We start from the raw sequence: 12,262 nt of genomic DNA, 5'->3' as shown, positions 1-12,262 counted from the left end.
AGTATGGATGGATTTGTCAGGCGGGGCAGGGTTAATCCACCAGCGGAGACTTAATCTGGAAATATCTTTCCTATGGCAACATTGGCAAGAAAAAGTTAATATGGAGGCTTGCCATATGGCCGTGGACCTGCAGAATTACGAGGCCACTTTGTGGCCTGGGCAGGTAGGCTCTAAATGACTCGTGCTGTTTTCTGTCTCTTTTGAAACGAAGGAGAAAAAAAAGGTAGCTTAGGGCTTACCTACGGCGACTCTACCAATCGTAGTTATCATACCCCCTAACATCACAGATAAAAGCCGACAGTGGCTTACTCAGAACATAAAATTAGAGATAAGACCGGAGAAGCTAACTAGGGCTTGAGGATGGCACGCGAAGATCATGGACATTGTAGGCACTGACCGCACACTATGACTCGTGCATTGTTAACGCCGGACGTGATGGAACGGGCTGAATTAAGACGGAGTTAGTGCGGACTAAATTTTTGTCAGTACGTTAAGAGTAAATATTTAGTGGTCAGCATTCCCTGGTCCATCTCATGAATCATGTCCTAGTCCTACTCCGTGCGAACGGTAGACGGTACACACTTTTCGCTTGAGCGTACATCTTACTAATTCCGCGCGCCGCTTACCCAATATCCCTGCAAACTTTCCGAGATCTCCAACAGTTCGGCGGGATGTTCTTCCTCGGCCTATCAAATAGTATCAATAAACCCCCCTCGATTCGATTTCTAATACGGTGCTGCTTTTGCCCTTGTACAGAGTAGTATACTAAGGTCCGTTGAGACGCACGGTTTCGTCCGTGATACGAAGTTAATAATTCAAGATCAGGTTTCTGCATGACAGATTGAGTGTTTTAGTGACTGGATTAGGAAGTTGATAACAATACTGGTGTACTCGAGTCATAGTACTACGTACGTACGTACCAAGGTTGGCGTGATTTCATAGTCGTATCTTGCTTGTCGTTGCAGTGTTGTCTGGGCTTAGAAATATAAATCCCTGCCATGCAATGACTCATTATTGCTCATATTCTACGGTATCTATCAACTTTTGCATGGGGATTGAAGAGTCAGGATGCATGTTCTCAAGATGGGCGACGCTAACCTTCCCAAGCCGGGAATTTAATCCGATGTCTATTTCCGAGAGCCTCATTGGCCAATCTTTGCACTGTCTAGTCTAGAATCTGCTCGTTTTGTGAGATTGAGACTTGGTTCCACGTCGTCTAAGTTACTCTGTAGTTAGTACGTAGATGCAGAACAAGTCATCGTACACTGCACAGGAAACCAGCATATGATGTATCATGTCGCCACTTAATTCCCCATCCCACGTTTTAACGACCTCGCTTAACAACCGAAGATAATACAAGTTACACAAAACCACACCGAGGAAGTATAGTACAGGAAAAAAAAATGCAATGCCATGCAATGGACACGGCCGGATGCTTAATGTTTATCTTCTTTCTTGCTGGCGCGCGTAATGCGCTGTTGGATTTCCTTCTCCGACAGGATCTTGACCGCATCTTTAGACCAAACGTAGCTCAGTCCTGACCAGATGGTGGTTGATGCAACGAGGTATCTGAAGACATCATCAGTACATGCAACACAATAAGGGGGGGAAAGTAATCTATGAACCGCGAGAACACCAAAAGATAATCATTAAAAAAATGAGAGAGAAAAAAAACATACAACAGCTGGGATTCGCTGGTGGTCACCCACCCAACTACTAACCAGCCGGCGTGTGGCTTAAGTACGGCTGAGCGGACGGGAAGCCCTGTTCTCCACACCCTATGGTCGTATGTGCTAGACAGAGCCAAACAAGGGGTTTTATGGTGCAGAGGAAGAGGATATGTGTTCAACAGAAAAACTTACTGTAATCCAACAAGTCCATCATACAACCCCCATGCCCCAGCCAACGATGCAGGAATCACAGGAAGTGCTATCGACGATCCGACCAGGAGTAGTTGCAATGCGGTATTCACTTTTGAGATTGCAGTTGGCTTGACTTCGGCGGAAGGTAGTGAAAAGTCCCAGTATCGTGCCATCGTCTTTGGTGGTGGAAGAGATATCCATCGATAGTATATAGCCGAAATGCTGAGTCCGACGTCTCGACCTAGTATTAGAACAGCCAGCCATACTAAATCTCGTCAGCACTGCTAGATACATAGAGAGAGAGGGAAGTACCAGGCATCCACCCATTCAGCGCCAAACACACAACGCTAATCGTCATCAACAATTTGTCCGCCGCCGGATCAATAATGGTGCCCACAACTGTCTGCAGGTTGTATCGTCGAGCGATATACCCGTCTACTAAATCCGTGATGCCGGCATAGGCGAAGAGAGATAATGCAGCTGTATGATGGTTGTGTACTAGGAGATAACCAACAGCAGGCGCAGCGAGTAGTCGTGAAAATGTTAGAATGTTGGGGACTGTGTAGATGTTTTCATGCACTGGCATGGGTATTCGAGATAGTAATTTGGACTTTGGTTTTGATTTTTGTTCTTTTGACCTGGTGATAGAGTCAGCAAAACCATGATTTCATTCCAATTCAGAAAATTCTTACTTATCCTGCGGCAGATTGGAATTGCCATTCCTTCGCTTTTGATTGAGTGTTACCACTCCAAACTGAATTAATGAATGCCTCGTATGGTTATATTTCCAACCATCTCTACGGATCATTAATTCTCTGTAATTACTTCGGCATTCATGGTCAACATACCTCGCTGCCAATCTTGTCGAGCAGATAGGTCCTACTGTATGCACCGCTCTCAACTGTCCAGTTGAGACATGGAACCTGTTGACGGAAAGCAATTGATGTCTCCGTACAAGAGCCGACAACATGCCATCGCCGTGGCGAATAGCACATGTTGTCGGTGACAAGTTCGAATTCAGGGATGCGAGGAGCCTCATTTGTGTCTGGTCGGTGATCAAATTCTATCGATACACCAGAGTAGACATGAACCCGCAGGTAGTCTAGTACTCAGCCAGACATCAGCAGAACTAAACCATCAGCAATTGTAACAACTATTCATATCAATAACGGATTCATACCTGAAATTATTATCGGTTTCTGTAAACGAAAGTATGTACATTAAGTTAAACAAGAGAAAGTCGGCGTAGCTGATGCATCAAAAGGATCCTCGGAAGCTTTTCTCGATGTTAAGCTGCCAAGCTAAACCGCTTTGAGCATGGAGGCACGTGATTTATCTACACAACCATCTCGCTTTGCACAGATACATCTGATCCAGAGTATTAGAAAAGTTACTTGACTTTTGAGTAATAGTCAGGGGTGCTCGAGTCCCTTGTTTTCTTAGACTGTTTATGTATTGCTACCTTCCAGTTGATCTACAATGTGAAACCTCATCAACGACTGAACGAGAAGCCCGGGAGGCTAGGCGTAATTGGGTATAGTGCTGTTTCCTATGTCAGTCGTTTGTTGATCGAATTCATCCATTTACTTCTTATATCTTGCTATTTACCTTCTTTTTGTTGATTTGGGGTATCGTTTCAGAGGTCACAATAGTACAGGAATTCTACAGGAATTCGACTTCTGGTAATCGCCTCGACAAATCTGTTGATATTGATACTGGTCAGCTCTCAAATTGCGTCCTGCCTTGATTTATATCTGCCCACGTCGAAATCAGAAAGCGAGATGAGGTTAAGCTAGGGATCGACTCTCAAACAACCTCGTTTGTATTACCCTTCTGGAAAGGATGCCTAGCTCTTAAAACACGTCATCCTATCATGGTCTTTCTGACTGGCCGTTGCTACTTGCTTCTTTCCACAACAAAGACTCCTTTCAGACGAATCTCAACTTTGTTTTTACAACATCGTCCACAACCACATATTTCTATCAGGGCAGCAAGTCGGTTAATCATGGCCCAGGAAGATTACCATGATCCAGCCTTGAGAACTGCTCTTGCAGAATCGATGCGAGATCAAAGGACACCTCAGACCGATTTCGTTGATCTGACAGGCGACTCCGATGATGACTCAAAGTCTCATACTACACCAGAAGCAAACATCATCGATCTTGAGGATGAGGAGGGTGATGAAGATCTCAGACGAGCTATTGCTCTGTCTATGCAGGAGATCCAGAATTCTTCCCCTTCGCTTGATGCCACAGGCAAGACAGTAACCGACGATATCACCACCAACAACGTCAAGCCTACTCATACCTCGCCTACGGTAGAACTTCAAACTGAGACAATACCACCTCCAACTGCCATCTTTGGTATTCCAGGACTAGATCGCAAGAAACTAGAAGAAGAACGGCTTGCGCGTGTTGCCAAGCGAAAAGCAGAAAGTAGCATCTCACCACCACCTCTCAGACGTGATGCAAAAGTTGCTAGACGCGATGTCTCTCCAGTTCAGGATAGTAAATTTGAATTGACAAAGAGCCCCTCAACCACTGCAGCGCAAGCACTAGCAAGGCCGAAAAAACCTACAGCATCAAGGGCTTCCACTCCAGAGTCCAAATCTTCAAAGACTGCACAGCCATCTTCAACTCCATCGCCACAGTTCCCAAAAGGAGTGGTCAAGAAGACCTGGGCATTTGGTTACTCGAGAAACGGCGACGATATCAAGATCGAAGAAGTCCTGCAAACTGCCGACCTAGAACTTGCTCTTCTGAGCGCCTTCCAGTGGGACATGCAATGGATGTTCACCAAGTTTCGAACGCCGAACAAAACGAGATTTTTGATGGTGATGCAGGCCAAGGAGGAATCTACCGTGAGCAACTTACCTGGGTATAATTATCAAACAATCGTTGAGCTAATACATGATAGAGATTACAATATCAAGAGGAAACGGCCAATATGCCCAACATTCGTTTATGCTTTCCGCCTATGGATGGACAGGTTAACTGCATGCATTCGAAGCTCATGCTACTGTTTCATCCAGAATATTTGAGGATTGTCGTTCCAAGTGCGAACATGGTGCCGTACGACTGGGGTGAACAGGGCGGAGTCATGGAAAATGTACGAATGAGCCCTTCGACTCCAAAAGGCAACATGGCTAATCCGATTGTGATATAGACTGTGTTTTTGATTGACCTACCCAAAAAGTCCACTAACGATGCTGCCGATTCCCCAAAAACCGCTTTTTACGAAGAGCTTTCTTATTTCCTCAAAGCAAGCACACTGCATGAGAATATCATAGCGAAGTTGTCCGCTTTTGATTTCAAAGAGACAAACCGTTACGCCTTTGTTCATACCATGTTTGTTTTCCCCTTTCTTCTCAATGGTATCCTGCTGACATGCACTAGTGGAGGCTCCCATTTTGGTGAATCTCTGACACGCACAGGTCATTGTGGACTTGGCAAAGCTGTAACCTCCTTGGGATTGAAGACACGTGAACCGATCAATATCGATTTTGTGGTATGCACTAGAATAATCCCCGTGAACAGTTTTCGATGCTAAGCAGACAGACCTCATCCATCGGCTCGTTGACAGATGAATTCATGCGATCGATTTACCTTTCAGCGCAAGGCAAGCAAACCCTTTATTCAATCATCAGAACCATAATACTAAACGTCTCGTGTCGTCTAGGTGGCGACGGCTCAACGAATGCCCAACGAACCACAAGCTCAGAATGGAAATCTCGTTTCCGAGTCTACTATCCATCTGAACAAACAGTATCGCAATCAAAGGGCAGCAGACGAAGTGCAGGCACCATCTGTTTTCAGGAGAAATGGTTCACGGGACCCAAATTTCCTAGGAATACTCTACATGATTGCATTAGTCGTCGAGAGGGGTTGTTGATGCATAACAAGGTGCGTCACATATCTAACAAGCCGAATCATTACAAGCCAGCTAATGAGTCCTTGAACGAAGATGATGTTTGTTCGTCCCGAGAAACCGATTAATCTACCCGGTGGCTCCAACTGTGCAGGCTGGGCATACGTGGGTAGCGCAAACCTGTCGGAGAGCGCATGGTAAGTCTATAACAACTCCTTTTGTGTAGTGTATATCCACTGAAAGAAAGAATAGGGGCAAAGTCGTCCACGACCGTGTCAGAAAAGAACCAAAACTGAATTGTCGTAATTGGGAATGCGGTGTATTGGTACCAATTACAGAATTACCTCCTGCAGCTGGTTCGGATGGAGAAGAACAGAACAAAGATTCTGCAAAGAAGGAGGATAAGTCTGGGGCAGAAGGAGATATTGTTGAGATCTTTGGGTCTACGGTTCCGGTTCCGATGCGTGTTCCTGCGCCGTCTCTTGGGTCAGAGTTGAAACCCTGGTATGGCGCGTGGTAGCCTTTTGGTCTTTTCATTCATGTACAATACTTTCTTCTCTCATCTCATTGCATTACGCAGTTGGGGGGTTAGATCATAGCTGAAAATACCGAGAAAGAAGGACAGTTGGTATTCGTGAACTATTCTGACATATCGACATGAGCCTGACTTCTTTCAAACCGCTATGGCCGAGAAAGTAATTTAAGCAACAGCAGTCTCCTTCAAATAAGCCTGACGATGGGGATTAGCATCCACATCCGGTGCGCGGTTCAGCGGAGTCCATTTGGGCTCATCCTGGAACAAGCGCATAGCCTTGATATACTACAACCCGAATCATTAGCATTTCCCCTCCTCAACCGCGCCTAATACATTCTCACAGAAAGGGAGTTAGGAACACTTACATTCTTCGCATCCGTGGTAAAACGATGATAAATGCCCGCCGGCAATATCAACAAATCATCCTTCTCCACTCGAATCCTAACCCATGCATCATCCTGACTCCTGACATCAAAGAACCCATCTCCATCCAGAATGTATCGAATCTCTTCATCTTCATGCAAATGCTCCGAAAAGAAGGATTTCACTTTCTCTTCGTATACGGCGCCCATCTTTTCGGGCGAGACGGTGATTTCATCGCGGTTTTTGTAGCCGCGTTCAGCGGCCAAGGCGTTGACGGAGGAGAGTTCGGGGAAGTGGTGGTAGACTACGCCGAGGGATTGGAGATAGGATTCTGAGACGGGGCGGCGGGAGTCGTGGTCTTCGCGCTGGTCGCCCTATGCACGTCGTTTTGTAAGTCATTCTGTTCTTGGATGGGTTTGGAGGGGTTGCGGGGTGTGATGGCGATGGTATGGGTGTTGTAGATGCGATGCGATGCGACGGAGATACTTACAGACACATTGTCATACCAGTAAGCCTTCATTGTGAATATGAATTGAATATATGTCGACTTTGTTGTCGCTGGACTCAACAGAAAGTGAAGGTTGTAGGATAGGACCTTTTTATATTATATGCCGTGATATAGATAAACTTCCGGACGAGAAACCGAACCTTTCAGAAACAACAGCGTTAATAATGCGACAAAGTTCCAAGTGGCATGAACGGGCAACAACGCTAATGACTGGCTAAAAAGGAACGCCTGAAGTTAAACCCACTTGATTCAACGAAAATGACGTGCGAGAGAAGAAGGATTTCCTCTGAGTCTAACCTTGAAAGGAAATCAATAAGGAATTTTTTCAAAAGACGTGATTGGACGGCGATGCTAACTTAACTAGTTAACTAGTGGATCCGCTGAGTCAGATCTTTTACTGTTCTTGCTTAGAATGGACTAGCGTCTTGAAAAAGCCTGGACTTTGGGTCCACTTTGAGTCACCTGCACCAATCACAGCGCCCTTTGTTACGAAGCCAGTATCACGTGAGTCTTATCTCCTATCTATCAAGAACTTTTCGGGAAAAAAGCGTACTCCCGTGTTTTGACAGCGACAGTGACAACAACGTCCATACAGCTCAGATCAATGTCGACAATGGCATTGCGAGCACGCTCCACAGCGCTGTCCCGTCTCAGCTACGGGAATAGCGCTTTTAGAGGTATACTTCACAAACGACATTTGGCAACCTCTTCAGATGTTCGGTAGGCCATCACTTTTTATCCAGGACTCTGAATCCACTGGCTAATCCTTTTTGTTTATCAGACCATACGATGTCGTCGTCGTTGGAGGCGGCCACGCTGGCGCAGAAGCATGCGCCGCCGCTGCTCGTTCCGGTGCCCGAACAGCGCTCGTCACTCCCTCACTCGACAACATCGGTGTCTGCTCCTGCAACCCCAGTTTCGGCGGAATCGGCAAGGGTACCATGATGCGCGAAATCGACGCTTTGGATGGTGTCGCGGGACGTGTGATTGATAAGGCTGGTGTTATGTTTAGGGTTTTGAATCGATCCAAGGGTCCCGCTGTTTGGGGGCCCAGGGCACAGATTGATCGGGATTTATATAAGCGGTACATGCAGGAGGAGTTGGTCGCTACAAAGAATCTGAGTATTGTTGAGGCGAAGGTGGAAGATATTGTCGTTTCGCGTGACGAGAGTGACCAGAATCCGCATTCGGCCGGGAAGATTGTCGGGGTTAGATTGGATTCGGGACAGGTGATTCCCACGAGTCGGGTGGTGATTACTACTGGCACTTTCCTGGGAGGAGAAATTCATATTGGTCTCGAGGCTTACCCCTCAGGACGCATGGGTGAAGCGGCGACACATGCTCTAAGCAAATCGTTACGACAAGCAGGTTTCCAGCTCGGTCGCTTGAAGACAGGGACACCGCCGCGGTTGGACAAGAAGTCGATTGACTTCTCATCATTGGAAGTTCAGCGTGGAGATTCGCCACCCAATCCTTTCTCGTTTATGAATAAGACTACACAAGTGAGCGATGAGGGTCAATTGACGTGCTGGATGACCCATACCAATGAAGCGACCCATGATATTATAAGAGCCAACCTGGATAATTCAATTCATATTCGCGAGACTGTCAGAGGGCCCCGGTATTGTCCGTCTCTAGAGGCCAAGATTCTCCGGTTCAAACACAAGAAGGAACACCAGATATGGCTTGAGCCTGAGGGATTTGCGCCGAATGAAGTCATCTACCCTAATGGAATTTCGATGACGGTACCTGTGGAAGCACAGGAAGCTATGTTGCGCACAATTCGCGGCCTGGAAAACGTGCGCATGCTCCAGCCTGCATATGGAGTGGAATACGACTATATTGATCCGCGAAATTTGAAGCCGACCCTAGAGACAAAACTTATCGGTGGGTTGTATCTGGCTGGCCAGATCAACGGCACCACCGGATACGAGGAGGCAGCCGGTCAGGGTATTCTAGCCGGCATGAACGCCGGCCTGGCTGCACAAGGCAAGGCGCCGATGGTGCTTACTCGAGCAGATGGGTACATTGGCATTATGGTCGATGATCTGATTACAAGAGGAGTCTCGGAGCCATACCGCATGTTCACCTCCCGCAGCGAGTTTCGTATCTCGAGTCGCTCGGACAATGCTGATCTCCGTCTTACAGCCATGGGCCGAGAGGCGTCCGTGGTCTCCGACGAGCGATGGGCCCATTTCTCAGAGACCAAGGCGCAAATCGACGAACTGTCACAATTACTGGCAAACACGCGATACACATCAAACCAGTGGTCACGCCTGGGTTTCCAAACCCGAGTTGACACTTCATACCGCAGTGGTCTCGACATGCTCTGCGTCGACGGCATCGACATCGACTCTCTGATTCCACACATTACCTCCCCCAGCGGCATCGCATATACATCCGCGTCATTCGACCCCGAAATCAAAAAACGCGTAACCATCGAAGCACAATACGCTCCCTACGTCAAACGGCAATCCCTCATGGCCGAGAAATTCAGACGAGAGGAACGAATGCTCCTCCCCTCGAACATGGATTATTCAGCTGTTCACGGATTGAGTACCGAGGAAAGACAGGCGCTGGAACGCGTGCGGCCGGAGAATATTGGCATGTTGAGACGGATTGAAGGGATTACGCCGTCGGGTGCGGTGAGGATTATGATGCATCTTCGCAAGGGGCGATTGTTGACTGCTACGGACGCTGAGGTGAGAGAGATGGCTGCTGTATAGCTTTAACGAGGCTGTCATGTATTATATTATCTTATTATCTTATTTACTATAGAGCATAGCGCGCGCTGGGGTTGGCATATATATATGTACAATACATAATCTTTCACTCTAAGTCTCGGTCATCCTCGTATGTGTATACGTATAGTCAGTCTACTAGCTCTCCAGAGTCCAGCGGCTCCAGCCCCACATGTGCGGAGAGCTTCTTCAGCACCTCCGGATTTGTCAACTTTTTACTCCATAGCTAACTACTGTACCTCCCTCCTAACTAACATATACAACGACAATGCTTTGTTCTACATCATCCAATGCCTGATCTGTAGCCGCGATGGAAATGTTCGGCAGCCCTCCAACGAATATATCCGCGCCGTCGCCCTCGTCAGCTGCGCGAGATCCTCGAGTCCAGCTCCCCACAACCACCGATCCTCCTGGCCCAAACAATCCTCCCAAGCAGCTCGTATGGCTTGTACGTAGTCTCTCTTTCCGAAAATCTTTTGAAAAAAAAAAAAAAAAAAAATAAAAAAAAAAAAACCGTGCTAACTTGAGTCTATAAAAAAAAAAGATATTCGGCGTAACAGGCCACATGGGCCGCTCCCTCGCCAAAGCCGCCCTCCTGCACAACGATCTAGTCGCCGCCGTCGGCCGCACCTTCGAAGACAGCCATGAATCAATGCAGAGAATGGCACTCGAAAACGAAAACTGCCTGGGACTTTTATGCGACGTGCGCGTCCGCGAGACCGTGAGCGAAGTCCTTGAGCGCACAATTGCGCATTTCGGGCGGATCGATATCATCGCGAATTGTTCGGGGTACGGCGTTATTGGCGCTTGTGAGGATCAGGACGATTACGATATTCGCAATCAGTTCGAGACGAATTTCATGGGGACGCTGAATATCATTCAGCTGTCGTTGCCGTATTTTCGGGACAGAAGGGCTGGGAGATATGTCATCTTCAGCTCTACGTCGGGGGCTCTCGGTGTGCCGGGGCTGGGGCCGTACTGCGCATCAAAGTACGCTGTGGAAGGGTTGATTGAGAGTATGCTATACGAAATCGACAGTTTCAATATCAAAGTGGCTCTGATTGAGCCGGGTCATGTACGACGGGACGATGTGACTACTACTACTACTACTACCAAACTGACGCCGAATACATGGGACAATCCGCCGCCTCATTTACCAGCGTACGGCCATTTCTTCATCAAGCCCACCAGTGAGCCGTACCGCACCAACTCGTCGCCGGCAGCGCATGCGCGGCGTTTACTGCTCTGGCTGGGCGATAAACAGCCTGTCAGCGCCGTGAAAGCGGCGGAATTGGTATGGCAATTGGGGCATTGCTCGTTTCCTCCGCTGCGTTTGCTGTTGGGGTCGTATGCGGTTGACAGTATCCGCGACAGATTGCGATGCATTACGGAGGAGATTGAGGATTGGAAATATTTGAGTTTTCCGATTCCCGGTCAAGAGGTCCCCGGTGGTGAGAGTCATGCCGCCGGCGGCACTCAAAAGTCACCGGCTTACAAGAGCGATGAGAATGAAGATGGTCCTGCGACGGGCTAGACTCAATTGACAAATCTGATTGAATGAGACTAGCTCTGTTTCGAATATCAGACTACGTACTTCTTGTCTCCATGAGTGAGAAGGGAGATATTGCTTGCGTATGAGAAGAAATCCGTCGCTCCGAGGCGATACCAGAAAAACGCTAGCGACTTCATCCCATCTCTATCCCGTCGAGATAGAAACCCAATCCCACCGTCTTCGCGACGGCGAGGCTTGCTGACTCGTGGCGAATGGAGATTTGATCTTTCCGTCTTCATGGCTCAAGTTTACAGATTTAAGACAATGGCAGACCAGAAAAAAAAAAAGAGGATGGGACGCAATAAAACTCCATGAGCATAAACTCCATGAGCATGCGTGGGGAATGTGACGGAGCCGTCGTCTGATACGGAATTTTGTGGAAGAGGTCATACAAGAAGAGTCTGACGAGCTTGATGTTGTATGTCTACCCAGGCAGAAGATACTTTGAAAATGACTCGATCGACATGCCCGCCTGGAAAGAGAAACAGGGGGGGGGGGGGTGCACGATCGATAGATATATCATACTGCAACGACATCACAGTGCGCAGCAACCACACCCACAAGCCTCAAAAAGAAAGCCAAAAAAAAAAGTCCTTTCAAAGCATCTTCAAATGCCAATCCATCGCGACAAAACGCCGAACCAAAACATAACTATACGTATCCAAAGATCTAACTAATCGACGGAGATCCGATATAGAGACATCTGGAATGTACTTGGCAGCCTCAATCAATATATACAAACTCTACAAGCTAACTAACTAACTAGTTAGCTAGCTAGCTAGTTATGTTAACTTGTTAACTATATATGTACAATTACGTACTTTGTACACCTTC

The 12,262-nt window shown here is 47.4% G+C and overlaps 5 protein-coding genes across 5 annotated transcripts; 3 read left to right on the top strand and 2 right to left on the bottom strand.

The window, feature by feature from the left end:
- Positions 1–1,436: 1,436 nt before the first annotated feature.
- Positions 1,437–3,083, bottom strand: EYB26_009677 (uncharacterized protein; the record flags this gene model as incomplete). Its single annotated transcript, XM_054268924.1, has 8 exons — positions 1,437–1,569; positions 1,863–2,127; positions 2,175–2,500; positions 2,555–2,659; positions 2,711–2,744; positions 2,818–2,907; positions 2,972–2,991; positions 3,043–3,083. 8 exons carry the CDS (start codon positions 3,081–3,083, stop codon positions 1,437–1,439), a joined length of 1,014 nt encoding a protein of 337 aa, XP_054124899.1.
- A 784-nt stretch (positions 3,084–3,867) lies between these two features.
- On the top strand, positions 3,868–6,249 carry EYB26_009676 (uncharacterized protein; the record flags this gene model as incomplete). Its single annotated transcript, XM_054268923.1, has 8 exons — positions 3,868–4,722; positions 4,779–4,970; positions 5,028–5,209; positions 5,258–5,369; positions 5,420–5,480; positions 5,541–5,764; positions 5,826–5,926; positions 5,982–6,249. 8 exons carry the CDS (start codon positions 3,868–3,870, stop codon positions 6,247–6,249), a joined length of 1,995 nt encoding a protein of 664 aa, XP_054124898.1.
- A 180-nt stretch (positions 6,250–6,429) lies between these two features.
- EYB26_009675 (uncharacterized protein) lies at positions 6,430–7,147 on the bottom strand (the record flags this gene model as incomplete). Its single annotated transcript, XM_054268922.1, has 3 exons — positions 6,430–6,549; positions 6,630–7,001; positions 7,118–7,147. 3 exons carry the CDS (start codon positions 7,145–7,147, stop codon positions 6,430–6,432), a joined length of 522 nt encoding a protein of 173 aa, XP_054124897.1.
- A 601-nt stretch (positions 7,148–7,748) lies between these two features.
- On the top strand, positions 7,749–9,861 carry EYB26_009674 (uncharacterized protein; the record flags this gene model as incomplete). The annotated part of the gene is made up of 2 exons (XM_054268921.1): positions 7,749–7,855; positions 7,917–9,861. The coding sequence occupies 2 exons, from the start codon at positions 7,749–7,751 to the stop codon at positions 9,859–9,861; spliced, it is 2,052 nt and encodes a 683-aa protein (XP_054124896.1).
- A 325-nt stretch (positions 9,862–10,186) lies between these two features.
- EYB26_009673 (uncharacterized protein) lies at positions 10,187–11,410 on the top strand (the record flags this gene model as incomplete). Its single annotated transcript, XM_054268920.1, has 2 exons — positions 10,187–10,324; positions 10,421–11,410. The coding sequence occupies 2 exons, from the start codon at positions 10,187–10,189 to the stop codon at positions 11,408–11,410; spliced, it is 1,128 nt and encodes a 375-aa protein (XP_054124895.1).
- Positions 11,411–12,262: the final 852 nt, after the last annotated feature.

Source organism: Talaromyces marneffei, chromosome 8 (assembly GCF_009556855.1).
Source record: "Talaromyces marneffei chromosome 8, complete sequence".
NCBI lineage: Eukaryota > Fungi > Ascomycota > Eurotiomycetes > Eurotiales > Trichocomaceae > Talaromyces > Talaromyces marneffei.
This window is presented reverse-complemented; position numbering and strand designations above follow the sequence as displayed.